Raw genomic sequence first — 12,717 nt, 5'->3', positions numbered from 1 at the left:
AGGGAGGTAGAAAGGAGTCCCTCTTCGTGGCTTCCCGGGCGCTTTGCGCATGAGCTACCGCCCTCCGGAAGCGAGTCCAAGGAGGCTGCATCACCATAGCAACCAAGGCTTACTCGGTGGGGTCGAACCCCGCTCCTCCTGAGCATGCTTGGGGTTCATTTCCTGCCCCTCCTCTAGGGTGGGAGGGGACCCCATCATCCCGCAAAGTGATTGGGGCAGGGTCCTTTGTGACGTTGAGCTGAGCCTGGAGGGGTCCGAGCCTGGGTGGGGATGGGACGTGACCACCCCGAGGGGCTGCCGGCGGGATGGGTCTGTGCAGGTCCAAGCTGCCCCAGACAGGCAGGCCTCTGAGGCCGCAGGAGAAGGGTAACATGGCAGGGTGGCTGGGGTACTGGGAGAAGGGGAAGGAGGCTGTCGAGGATAGGGAGGGAGGGGCAGACACCCCGCCATGGCAGTAACACAACTGCGCATGCTCATGGCTCAGCCCTTCCTCATCCCCTCCGGGATATGCTCCCGCACCTGCTGGGTTCTGGGCCTAGCAAGGAGAGAATCTGCCCAACCAGCTCCCTGTCCTCTTGGAGGTCACAGGGGGGTGGAGGAGACAGACTCATAACATGGGAATCTACAACCCAGGAGGGAACAGAAGCAGCACAGCCGGCTCTGAGGGCTCAGGGAAGAGGGGAGGTTTCAGCTAGGCCCTGAGGGTTGCATAGGAGTTGGCTAAGCAAAGCACAAAAACTGGACCATAAACGACAGATTCCGTAGATGTGTTTGGTAGCCTTGGACATTCATTTATTCCTCATCCACTACTAGATGGGAGGAACTGTGCCAACTACTGGGAATACAGGGTGAGCGCGACAGAAATAGTCCCTGCCCTCATGGGGTACAGTGTCTGGCACGAGGCGGGGGGACGGCGGGGGATGGAGGAACGACCAAGAACAAGGAAACGGGAAATCAGGACTGACTGTGGCCATTGCTGTGGAGGAAATGAGGTTCTTTAGACAGGGCTTAGAGAAGGGCTGATGGCTGAGGTGTGACCAGAAGGAACTGTCAACCGAAATAAATGACCAAGGCAAAAAATATCAATCAATGGAGGTTTATTAAGCCAAGATTTTGAGGACGCACCTGGAAAAAACAAACACGCACCGCAGACAAGCTGTTTTTCTGATGGGGAGGTTGAAACCTTCAGCATTTTAAAGGCATTTAAAGAGAGAAGGATAAAGATGAGGGGAGGGAGGGCTGATGACGTAGTGGCTACAATCTTTCAAGGCCCAAGAAATCTACATTTTACATAAAATCTGGGAGTGAAGGAAGCATTGATTTTGTAGATATCCCTGGGTAGGTGGAAGAATGTCTGATTCTGTTTTGTCTCCCATTCTGTCACCTGTGAGAGAAACTTGTAATTCATTATTAGTGTGGAATGGAATAGGACTTAGTTTTAGGTGCTAGACATAGGTACAATTTGCATGTCCTTGCTTATGGGAGGTTAGCAAGAAATTTCCTTACAGAACAGAGCCAGGTAGATATTTTACAGGTGGAGGAAACAGCCAGGGAGGAATAAGTTTGGCAAGTTCAAGGATCCGAAAGGAGACCCCTGGGGCTGGCTGGGACAGAATGAAAGCAGGGGATGGGGGTATGGGATGAGCCTCAGTTTCCTCAACTGTGAAATGGGATAATAGAGTCACTGTGATGCTTCAGGGAGATACCCTGTGCAAAGGGACTGCAGGTTCAAGTTCACATCTTCATCCACAGCAGCACCTACTCACAACATGCCTGGCTATACTGTTGGGCACAGACATGTACCTACAAATGCCACTCTAGGGCAAAAGAGGGTATGCCAAGAGACCTGCATCCAGTGTCACTCAAGGACATGCTCTACTAACTAACCTGTAGACACAATCACATCAGGCCCACTGCCTGCCCCAACTCCAGGCACTAACCCACCCCCTCCCTCTTCCCCGGCACCACAGACATCCTCAAGTCCCCCCTGATCATCTTCGTGATGGGTGGCCCAGGCTGTGGCAAAGGGATGCAGTGCAAGTATATGGCCACCAAGTATGGCCTCTGCCACGTGGGGCTGGGCCAGCAGCTGCGGCAGGAGGCCCAAAGAGGCACCCATCGGGGCTGACAGATCCATGACATCATGCGGCAGGGGCCCCTGGTGCCCACGGTGAGAGCTCACGGGCCAGGAGGAGAGGGAGGAAGAGGGTACATTGGAATAAGCCACCCAGGAAGACCTCAGCTCCTGGCTTGGCCGTCACCTTGTCATGCTGAGCCTCTATTTTCTTGTCTGTAAAATGGGGAGACCACATCACAAAGCCGTAGAGAGGTTGGGATGACATCACCCCTATCAAGCGTTTTTAGCAGAACACTTGGCACTTAAGAATCACACAATAAAATCAGCAAGTGTTTATTACCTTCGTGACTCTGCAATTATCACGGGCCCCTTCCAAAGCTGCTTCCTCCCCTGTAACATGCAGGGAAACTCAGTACCTCATACACTGATTAAATGACACCCAGCAAGCCCGGCGTCTGGCAGACACCCACCTAGTCATCTGCTGGCCACCCAGTTCTCAGCAGTGGTCTCCCTAGGACATCAGAGCAGACCCAGAATCCAGGGCGCTCTTAGTGGACATTGTCACCTCATCATCACCTGAGGACCAGAGCTTGCTAGGTTAACCCTTGTAGAAACTGGACACCCCAGGTTGAGGTTCGGGGGAAGAGACAGGCCGTCGGGCACTGAATCCACCCCCTTCCTTTCCAGGGCATCGTCTTAGATATGGTCAGTGACAACATGTTGTCCCACCCGGAGAGCCGGGGCTTCCTCATCGACGGCTTCCCCCGGGAGCTGAAGCAGGCCCAGGAGTTTGAGCGCATCGTAAGTGGCCCCAAAGTGTGTGCGTATGTGTGTTTGTGTGTGCACGTGTGTGTCCCTCCCCACCTGGGGTAAGGCTGTGCTGCCTGCAGACCAGGGGGGCTGAGCCTCTGGGGAGAGGAGGTGCCGAGAGGAAAATGGAACGTTCTGTTATCAAGGGACAGTCAGGGCCTTGGAAGCTTCTAGAACCCAGGAAAGACACTAGCAAGCTCTCTGAGGACAAGGAGGAAGTTATTTCAGTATCTTCCTGCCTGGTTCCTGGCACCTGGTGGATGAATCATTTGCCCACTGAGTAGCAGGTGGGCTCAGCCTCCTCCCAATGAATGAATGAATGTAGTTATTCATTCATCAGTTTATTAACCCCCCCCATCTCTGAATAGTTCTTAGGACAAGCCTTGTCCTAAGTTCACAAGACAGACGCAGCTCCTGCTCTCAACAAAGACATTTCTGGTCGTGGTTAAGGGGAGTGAACAACAGCAAACAGAATGACGATCTGGAGGAACAGGAGTGGGCTATTTCGGGTTGTGCGGTCCACGTGGTGACAGGGGGACATTGGAATGCTGAGTGGAGGGGGAGGAGCTGGCACTGGGCAAGTTGGAGTGAATTTGAATTTCTTCAGCTTTTTTATTTTTATTTTTTATTTTATTTATTTATTTATTTATTTTTTGAGACAGAGTCTCACTCTGTTGCCCGGGCTAGAGTGCCGTGGCATCAGCCTAACTCACAGCAACCTCAAACTCCGGGGCTCAAGCAATCCTCCTGCCTCAGCCTCCCGAGTAGCTGGGACTACAGGCATGTGCCACCATGCCCGGCTAATTTTTTGATATATATTTTTAGCTGTCCATATAATTTCTTTCTATTTTTAGTAGAGACGGGGTCTCGCTCTTGCTCAGGCTGGTCTTGAACTCCTGAGCTCAAACAATCCACCTGCCTCGGCCTCCCAGAGTGCTAGGATTACAGGCGTGAGCCACTGCGCCTGGCCTTTATTTTTTTTTTTAATTTTTACAGACAGGGTCTCGCTCTGTCACCCAGGCTGGAGTGCAGTGGCATCATCATAGCTCACTGTAGCCTCAAACTCCTGGCCTCAAGCGATCCTCCTGGCTCAGCCTCCAGAGTAGCTGGGAGTACAGGTGTGTGCCACTACGACTGGCTAATTTTTCTATTTTTTGTAGAGACAGGGATATCACTATGTTGCTTAGGCTGGTCTTGAACTCCTAGCCTCCAGTGATCCTCCCGCTTTGGCCTCCCAAAGTGCTGGGATTACAGGCATGAGCCACTGCACCCAGCCCAGGTTGTTTTTACACATCAGTGTGGACTTTTTGAAAGGTCTTGGGCAAGCACCTGAACAGCAATGACACTGTGGACCTGTAGGGGATGGGGGGGATCACTTCGATTCCGTTTAGAAATGGTTAAGCTGGAAAAGAGAAACTGCCCTGCAGGCCTTGTAGGCTTTTCTAGGACTTGCTAGATCCCAGTTAAAATCCCTTTGGAAGAAGTCCTGGCACTTTGATAGAATCAGAGGTCATGGGGGCTGGGGCAGCACTCCCCATGGGCAGGGGACAGAGCCCTGCCCTTTGCTCACTCCTCCACTAAAGCAGTTCTGTCCAGATCATTCTGATGAGGTTAAAGAACAAGTCACCTCTGGGAGGCTGAGGCAGGAGGATCGCTGGAGGTCAGGAGTTCAAGACCAGCCTGGGCAACAGAGTAAGACCCCATCTCTAAAAAGAAAAAAGAAAAAAAAATTAGCCAGGCATGGTGGCATGTGCCTGTGGTCCCAGCTACTCAGGAGGCTGAGACAAGAGGATCACTTGAGCCCAGGAATTGGAGGCTGCAGTGAGCTATGATGACGCCACTGCACTCCAGCCTGGGCAACAAAGTGAGACTCTGTCTCAACAAAAAAAAAAAAAAGAAAAGAAAAAAGGAAAGGAAAAAAATGAGCAAGTCTCGGGCGCCCTCTCCTGGACTGGGAGTTCCTTGAGGGCAAAGGCCAATTCGATTCTCTGCCGGCCTCAGACCCAGGCCAGCACAGCAGGTGCCCAACTGAGGGATTCCACAGGTGGCCGCAAAGTCTCAGAGCAGAGGCTGCAAACCCCGACCCCCATTTGGTCGACCACCGACGTGTTGGGTCTGGACCGTGCAGCCTTTCGCGTTTCCTTTTTTGCATTCTCGGCCAACACTCCACAATGGGGCGCTTCCACATCAAAACCCGCAGCTCCTCTTGAAAACCGACTGACTTGGCAACGCGAGGCCTGCACGTCCCCATGGCAACAGCAGCATGAATGCTCCCTGAGCTTTCACCCAGCCCAGCGCTGCTCCCAACACTGCACGGATGAACTCATCTTCCTGAATGTTCCAGGCGCCTGCCCCATTAGCATCCTGATCTTTCGCAGTGGAATTGGGGAGCTTGCCCAGGGTCACACCACTGAGGTGGCAGAGGCAGGACTGAAGTCCAGGCAGCCCCACTCCCCCGTCCAGATTGTAACCTCTTCACCGGGAGACCATGGAAGGGGTGTGCCGTCCTCCCTGCAGGCATTTGAGTTTGTGGTGGCCTCTGCCTTAGCATCTGCCCAGAGGTTCTGAGTTGCCCGGCATCCCCAGAGCTGTAACTCCTATTTTACAGATGGGGAAACCGAAGCCCAAGGAGGAAAGGTTTCCTGAGGTTGCCTCCTGCCCCGTGGGCGATAGGGCTGCCTGGTTAAGCTTTTTTGGAGTCGGAGGTTCTAATCCCACTCGGCCACTTCCTCCCTTATCCTGTAGCCCATGAGAATGACTAAACTCTTGGAGCCTCTGTTTCCTCTTCTGCCAACATGGACAGAAAAACTGGAAGCATCTCTACGACCTGGGGCAGGGTGAGCTTGTTCTGGTGGCAGTTTCACATGTCTGTGTGATTGCTTCAATCACATCTGCCACGAGAATGCCAGCTCCAAGGGGCCGAGGCCCAAGGCTGCTTATATTCGGAGCCTGGCATGGCCCGTGGTGGCCGTGTGTAAGTGTAGGTCGAATGAATACGCAGCAACCCCTCCTGCCCCCCGGCAGCACTCCACTCCACTCCACTCCCGCTCATGGCACAGTGGGGAGAACATGCCCAGGGGATGCATGTGCAGCTCTGATTATTATAATTAGGTTGGACTATGTGGGAGCATCCAGGCATAGTCCCCAAAACACCCAGGGACAGGAGGCCACTTGTCTGGGTTGGTGTTTCCGAAAGTGCCAGCTGCAATGTGGAATAAAAGAGGATTTGAGAATGTTGTGTTTTTGTTTTTGTTTTTTTGGACAGGGTCTCAATCTGTCACCCTGGGTAGAGTGCAGTGGTGTCATCATAGCTCACTGCAGCCTTGAACTCCTGGGCTCAAGCGATTCTCCTGCCTCAGCCTCCTGAGTAGCTGGGACTATAGGCATGCACCACCATACTCGGTTAGTTTATAATTTTTTGTAGAGACCAGGTCTTGCTATGTTGCCCAGGCTGGTCTCGAACTCTTAGCCTCAAGCAATCCTCCCACCTTGACCTCCCAAAGTGCTGCGATTACAGATGCGAGCCACCACACCCAGTACTTATATATTTTTAAAAACTCTTTATTAATGATAGACTCACAAGAAATTACAGAGATAGCAGAGAGGCCCCATGCACCTTTTGCCCAGCTCCCATGATAAGGATGTCCTGACGGTCATCCAACATCAAATTCAGGAAATCAACATTGGTGTGTATTCATTAATATTTTTACTGTTACCGCCATTGCAGGTGACATTGACTTTCCATTGACCAAAGTGATATCATTGTCTTTAAAAAAAAAGTTAAGTAGAAAAAGGAAGTTGATGGAATTCCAAATCTGAAACACTGGCCCTCTGCAGATGTGGGAAACACAGTCTGAATCAACCAGTGGCTTTGCCCAGGAGGCATGGGAGAGACCAAAGACACCACGTCACCATTGCTGTCCTCGCCAGGAGAAGGAAGTGTTTGTGGCCTCTGTGTGTGGGCAGTGTTCCCTGAGTGGAAAAGCCCATATGGGACTGCTCGTAGTGGCTCACACCTGTAATCCTAGCACTTTGGGAGGCTGAGGCAGGAGGATCGCTTGAGGTCAAGAGTTCGAGACCAGCCTGAGCAAGAGTGAGACCCCATCTTTACTAAAAATAGAAAAAATTAGCCAGGCATGGTGGGACCTGTTAGTCTGAGTTACTTGGGAGGCTGAGGCAGGAGGATGACTTGAGCCCAGGAGTTTGAGGTTGCTGTGAGCTAAGCTGATGCCACTGCACTCTAGCCCGGGCCACAGAGTGAGATTTTGTCTCAAAAAAAAAAAAAAAAGTCTTGGCCGGGTGCAGTGGCTCACGCCTGTAATCCTAGCACTCTGGGAGGCCGAGGCTGGAAGATCACTCGAGGTCAGGAGTTCGAGACCAGCCTGAGCAAGAGCTAGACTCCGTCTCTACTAAAAATAGAAAGAAATGATCTGGACAGGTAAAAATACATATAGAAAAAAATTAGCCAGGCATGGTGGCACATGCCTGTAATCCCAGCACTCTGGGAGGCCGAGGTGGGAGAATTGCTTGAGGTCAGGAGTTTGAGACCAGCCTGGGCAAGAGTGAGACGCCCGTCTCTACCAAAAATAGAAAAATTAGCCAGGCGTTCTGGCACACGCCTGTAGTCCCAGCTACTCGAGAGGCTGAGGCAGGAGGATCACTTGAGCCCAGGAATTGGAGGCTGCAGTGAGCTCTGATGACCCCACTGCACTCCAGCCTGGACAACAGAGTGAAACTCTGTCTCAAAAAAAAAAAAAACCAAAAAACCGTTGTCCTGAGATATCTGGTGGGGCTTGGCTCCAGGCCCTCCCTTGCATGCCTCAATCCACGAATGCTCAAATCTCTGCTATAAAATGGGGGTAGTGTTTGCATATAACCTACAGCTCCTCCCATACACTAAATCCTCTCTAGGTTACTTGTAAGATGTAATAGAATGTAAATGCTATGTAAATACTTGTTACACTGTATTGTTAGGGAATAATGACAAGGAAAAAAAAATCTGTACTTGTTCAGTACAGATTTAATTTTTTTTTTCCCTGAATAGTTTCAATCTTTGGTTGGTTGAATCCATGGATGTGGAGCCCACAGATATGGAGGGCGGACTCTTCCTCCATGGATGCACAGTACAAATACTGGGTCACTTGAAATAATTATTTTCTCTGTGTAGTTATGTAATGAAATTGATACACAGTTGGGTCATTTGTTTCAGTTTGTTTTTCAATGTTTAGGGATTGCTTTTCTAAATTTAATTTTTGAACTGGTAAATTATTTCATGATTCCAAAGTCAAAGCCACATAGAAAGGTACATCCAGAGAGATCTTGTTTCTATCCCTGTGTACTCCCACCCCAGTTTGCACCCTCTTTCCCCTATTTCCCCCATAGGGATCCTTTTCCATTAGTTCTTGGTTTGTCCTTTTGCTCTTCCTTCCTTCCTTCCTTCCTTCCTTCCTTCCTTCCTTCCTTCCTTCCTTCCTTCCTTCCTTCCTTCCTACCATGCTTCCTTCCTACCTTCCTTCCTTTCCTTTCCTTCCTTCCTTCCTTCCTTCTTTCCTTTCTTTCTTTTTTTTTTTTTGAGACAGTCTTGCTGTGGTCCAGGCTGGAGTGCAGTGGGGTCATCAGAGCTCACTGCAGCCTCCAACTCCTGGGCTCAAGTGATCCTCCTGCCTCAGCCTCCCGAGTAGCTGGGACTACAGGTGCCTCCATGCCTGGCTAATTTTTCTATTTTTAGTAGAGATGGGGTCTTGCTCTTGCTCAGACTGGTCTTGAACTCTAGAGCTCCAGTGATCCTCCTGCTTCGGCCTCCCAGAGTGCTGGGATTACAGGCGTGACCCACTGTGCCCAGCCTGCTCTTTCTTTTTGTAAATATGAAGTAGGTGTTTGCATGTGTGTGTTTCTCCTTTGCATTCTATATATACACGATGCTTCACTTTGTTTTTACTTTACAATAGATCCTGAAGATCTCACATCAGCATTAAGAGATCTTCCTTGTTCCTTTTTTTTTTTTTTTGAGACAGATTGTCAGTCTGTTGCCTTGGCTAGAGTACCATGGCATCAGCCTAGCTCACAGCAACCTCAAACTCCTGGGCTCAAGTGATCCTTCTGCCTCAGCCTCCCAAGTAGCTGGGACTACAGGTGCCTCCATGCCTGGCTAATTTTTCTATTTTTAGTAGAGATGGGGTCTTGCTCTTGCTCAGACTGGTCTTGAACTCTAGAGCTCCAGTGATCCTCCTGCTTCGGCCTCCCAGAGTGCTGGGATTACAGGCGTGACCCACTGTGCCCAGCCTGCTCTTTCTTTTTGTAAATATGAAGTAGGTGTTTGCATGTGTGTGTTTCTCCTTTGCATTCTATATATACACGATGCTTCACTTTGTTTTTACTTTACAATAGATCCTGAAGATCTCACATCAGCATTAAGAGATCTTCCTTGTTCCTTTTTTTTTTTTTTTGAGACAGATTGTCAGTCTGTTGCCTTGGCTAGAGTACCATGGCATCAGCCTAGCTCACAGCAACCTCAAACTCCTGGGCTCAAGTGATCCTTCTGCCTCAGCCTCCCAAGTAGCTGGGACTACAGGCATGCACCACCATGCCACCATGCCCAGCTAATTTTTTTGTATATATACTTTGTATATATATTTTTATCTGTCCAGATCATTTCTTTCTATTTTTTTAGTAGAGATGGGGTCTCGCTCTTGCTCAGGCTGGTCTCGAACTCCTGACCTTGAGCGATCCTCCCACCTTGGCCTCCCGGAGTGCTAGGATTACAGGCGTGAGCAACCACGCCCATGCTTCCTTGTTCCTTTTTACACCTGCGTAGTATTCTATCATGTGGCCACACGATTGTGCATTCAGTTGACCTCCTATGGACAGGAAGTTGTTTCCAATCCTTTGCCACTACAGATAATGCCACACTAAAGAATAACCACATCTCATTTCATCTTTTCACTAGTATCCTTGAGGTAGATTCCTAGGAGTGGAATTGCTGGGTTAAATAGAAATATATACATCCCGAGCAAGAGTGAGATCCCTATCCTGGCAACAGAACAAAGCTGAATAAAAAATTAAAAAAAAAAAGAGTGGGACCCTGTCTCTACCAAAAATAGAAAAATTAGCTGGGTGTGGTGGCGCATGCCTGTAGTCCCAGCTACTCAGGAGGCTGAGGCAGGAGGATCACTTGAGCCCAGGAGTTGGAGGCTGCAGTGAGCTATGATAACACCACTGCACTCCAACCTGGCAGACAGAGCGAGACCCTGTCTCAACAACAACAAAAAGGATCAGCAAATGCCTTACATGCCAACGTAGAACCATCTGAACTCTGCTAAATGAAAGAAGTGTCTTTCCTGGTTGTATAAATGCAAGCCAGTGTCTTTCCCGTTTGTATAAAAAGGTGGGAAAGAACATTAGGACCGCATTTGCTTGTACTCTACACACCTGACAGAGCTGCAGAGGGAGACGCAAGGAGCCGGTGGCTGGGCTGCCTCCGGGGAGGGTGAAGTTGGGTCGCTGGGGACAGCGAGGAGACGCTTCCCTCCTTCCTGCGTGTGTGTGTGTGTGTGTGTGTGTGTGTGTGTGTGTGCGTGCGTGTGTGTGTGTGTGTGTGTGTGTTTGTGTGGTTTGGCTGCAAACAGCCTGTGCTGTGTCTCCAGAAGATAACTATGTAAAACTCAAAACTAAAAAAATAAAATAGGCCGGGCGCCGGTGGCTCACGCCTGTAATCCTAGCTCTGGGAGGCCGAGGCGGGTGGATCGCTCGAGGTCAGGAGTTCGAGACCAGCCTGAGCAAGAGTGAGACCCCGTCTCTACTAAAAATAAAAAATAAAAAAAAATAAAAAAAGTAAAAAAATAAAATAGGCCAGGGAGGCCCGATGATGTTTTACCTGCCTGTGTGATGGTCCTAGATGGCCGGTGTTTGGGGGAGCTGGGGCTCGAGGGCCAGTGCACCTAGCCCCACCCTCACGGTCCCCTTGATTGGGTGCCTAGGTGGGCCGGGCCCCCAACGTCGTCATCATGTTCGACTGCTGCATGGAGACCATGGTCCGGCGCGTGCTGCACAGGGGCCAGGTAGAACACCGGGTGGACGACTCGGAGCCAGCCATCCACCAGCGCCTGGAGACGCACTACACCTTGTGCGAGCCTCTCCTGACCTTCTACCAGCAGAACCTGCTGCGAAACGTAGGTGCTCCCTGCTCGCTGCAGCCCCGGCCCCCCGGGAGTGAGTCGGGCCTGAGCAGCCTGGGGTCACCGGGGGGCTGGTTCGAGGCGTGTACTCTGGGGGTTGTCCTTTCTTCTGGGAGGCAGTGCAGGCTGTAGCCCTCGGGGCTATGATGGTGTTTAAGGTCTAAGCACGATGACTGACTCCAGAACGCTGCCAAGACATTTTAGAACCCAGCCAAAGAATGTAAGGTCATGGCCAAGGGTCAAAGTCAGTGCGGCTCAAATCGGCCCACCTGTATCCTCAAGGTGGGCACGGTGATAGCTTAACATTTTTAAGGTTACCCACCCAGCTCCTGTACCTTCCAGTTTGGAAGACAAAAGGACTTTGGCAATGTCTTTGTCCCCACTTGAAGGTAAACACCTGAGATGTGCCTTCTCCTGCCCTAGCCCAGGCTCAATCTAGGGACAGCCATGCTCCCCAGAACCAGCCTTGGCTCCCTCAGGAGGGGACAGGGGAGTTGGAGGGTGATTCCCCACACACACCCCCGCCCCGAAGCATCTCTGCACAGCAGTTAGTAACGTGGGACCACGCTCTCCCCACCTTTCCTGACCCTCTCACCTCACCTGCCTGGGCTCTTCCCAGGCTGGTCGAAGTGGGAGAGAATGTCCCTGCCTCGGGACTCAGACCTGATGTGTCCCCCCTTCCCTAGATCCTGGCAGAAGAGGCACCAGAGAACATCTTTGCCAAGTGCTGCTCCGTCATCGAAAGTCTGTAGTGAGACAGGAAGGGCTGGGGGCTTGGCTGTGCCCCTCGCCCAGAACCTGTCCAAGAGGGGCTCGGGGCCTAGAGGTGAGACCTCTGGCGAGGGGGCCAATGCCCTCGTGACCTCAGAGGAACAGCTTCTCTCTTCCCAGGTGCATTTTCCCACTAGGTGGGTTGACCAGAGGCCACCAACAAGCATGCCCACAGGGGCAGGTGCCTGACACACCTGGCTGAGGACCTGGGGGCTAGGAAGCCCCACTAGAGGCAGTGGCTGTTAGTGGCTCCTGCTTGGTGCTGTCAGCCAGTGGGTACCACTGACCTGACCTGAGACCCTGCCTCGGGATGCCCTCCCAAGGGCAGATAGCTCAGGTGGCCCCTCAGTGCCCCCTCCCACCTCCTGTCCAGTCCCGTAGTCCTGGGGAGGCTGTAGCCTGCCACCGAGCACGGGCACAGGCCAGCTTCCACCTCAGGGCTCCGAACCTTAGCAAAATAGGCTGGGGCCAGGCCGCCCCGTGAGGCACAGCGCCTGGCTCTGCCGTGGCAGCCGCATCCATGGGAACACCTGTCCCAGGGGGCCTCCTGCCCATGTTCTTGGGGGGGTGAACTGGGCTCGGGAAGACAGTACTGCTGGGCACAGCCAGCCATCCCCTTCCTGCACCAGCAGGGCAAAGTCTCGGGGGACCGAACCTCATCTCACCGGCTGAGCCTTGTTCCTCCAGCAAACACAACTTCGGCCGGCATGCACCTTTCTTTTTTTTTTTTTTTTAAACAAAAAGCACTTTATTTAACCAAAAAAAAGCAAGGAGGGAGAGTGAGAGTTAAGAAAGCACAATGCACCTGCAGAAAACTATTTTATATTTGTGTTCTTACAAAAACCCCCACAAAGCTCATAAAGTCCAATCACCATTATCAGGCTT

At 51.4% G+C, this 12,717-nt stretch overlaps 1 protein-coding gene across 1 annotated transcript; it reads left to right on the top strand.

The window, feature by feature from the left end:
• Positions 1-16: 16 nt before the first annotated feature.
• LOC123636091 (adenylate kinase isoenzyme 1-like) lies at positions 17-12,567 on the top strand. Its single transcript, XM_045548825.1, has 4 exons — positions 17-116; positions 2,778-2,878; positions 10,864-11,055; positions 11,748-12,567. Exons 1-4 carry the CDS (start codon positions 50-52, stop codon positions 11,811-11,813), a joined length of 426 nt encoding a protein of 141 aa, XP_045404781.1. The 5' UTR covers positions 17-49; the 3' UTR covers positions 11,814-12,567.
• The last annotated feature ends 150 nt before the right edge of the window (positions 12,568-12,717 follow it).

The sequence above is a fragment of the Lemur catta genome, chromosome 1 (assembly GCF_020740605.2).
Source record: "Lemur catta isolate mLemCat1 chromosome 1, mLemCat1.pri, whole genome shotgun sequence".
In the NCBI taxonomy this organism is placed as follows: Eukaryota; Metazoa; Chordata; class Mammalia; order Primates; family Lemuridae; genus Lemur; species Lemur catta.
The sequence above is the reverse complement of the archived record's forward strand: the minus strand, read 5'-3'. Positions and strand labels throughout refer to the sequence as shown.

Bases quoted from the DNA above. Each gene is read 5' to 3' on its own strand.
- LOC123636091 (XM_045548825.1), top strand. From the start codon at position 50: ATGAGCTACCGCCCTCCGGAAGCGAGTCCAAGGAGGCTGCATCACCAT. The intron at 2,879-10,863 runs GTAAGTGGCCCC...TTGGGTGCCTAG, and splicing joins CCCAGGAGTTTGAGCGCATC to GTGGGCCGGGCCCCCAACGT. The intron at 11,056-11,747 runs GTAGGTGCTCCC...CCCCTTCCCTAG, and splicing joins AGCAGAACCTGCTGCGAAAC to ATCCTGGCAGAAGAGGCACC.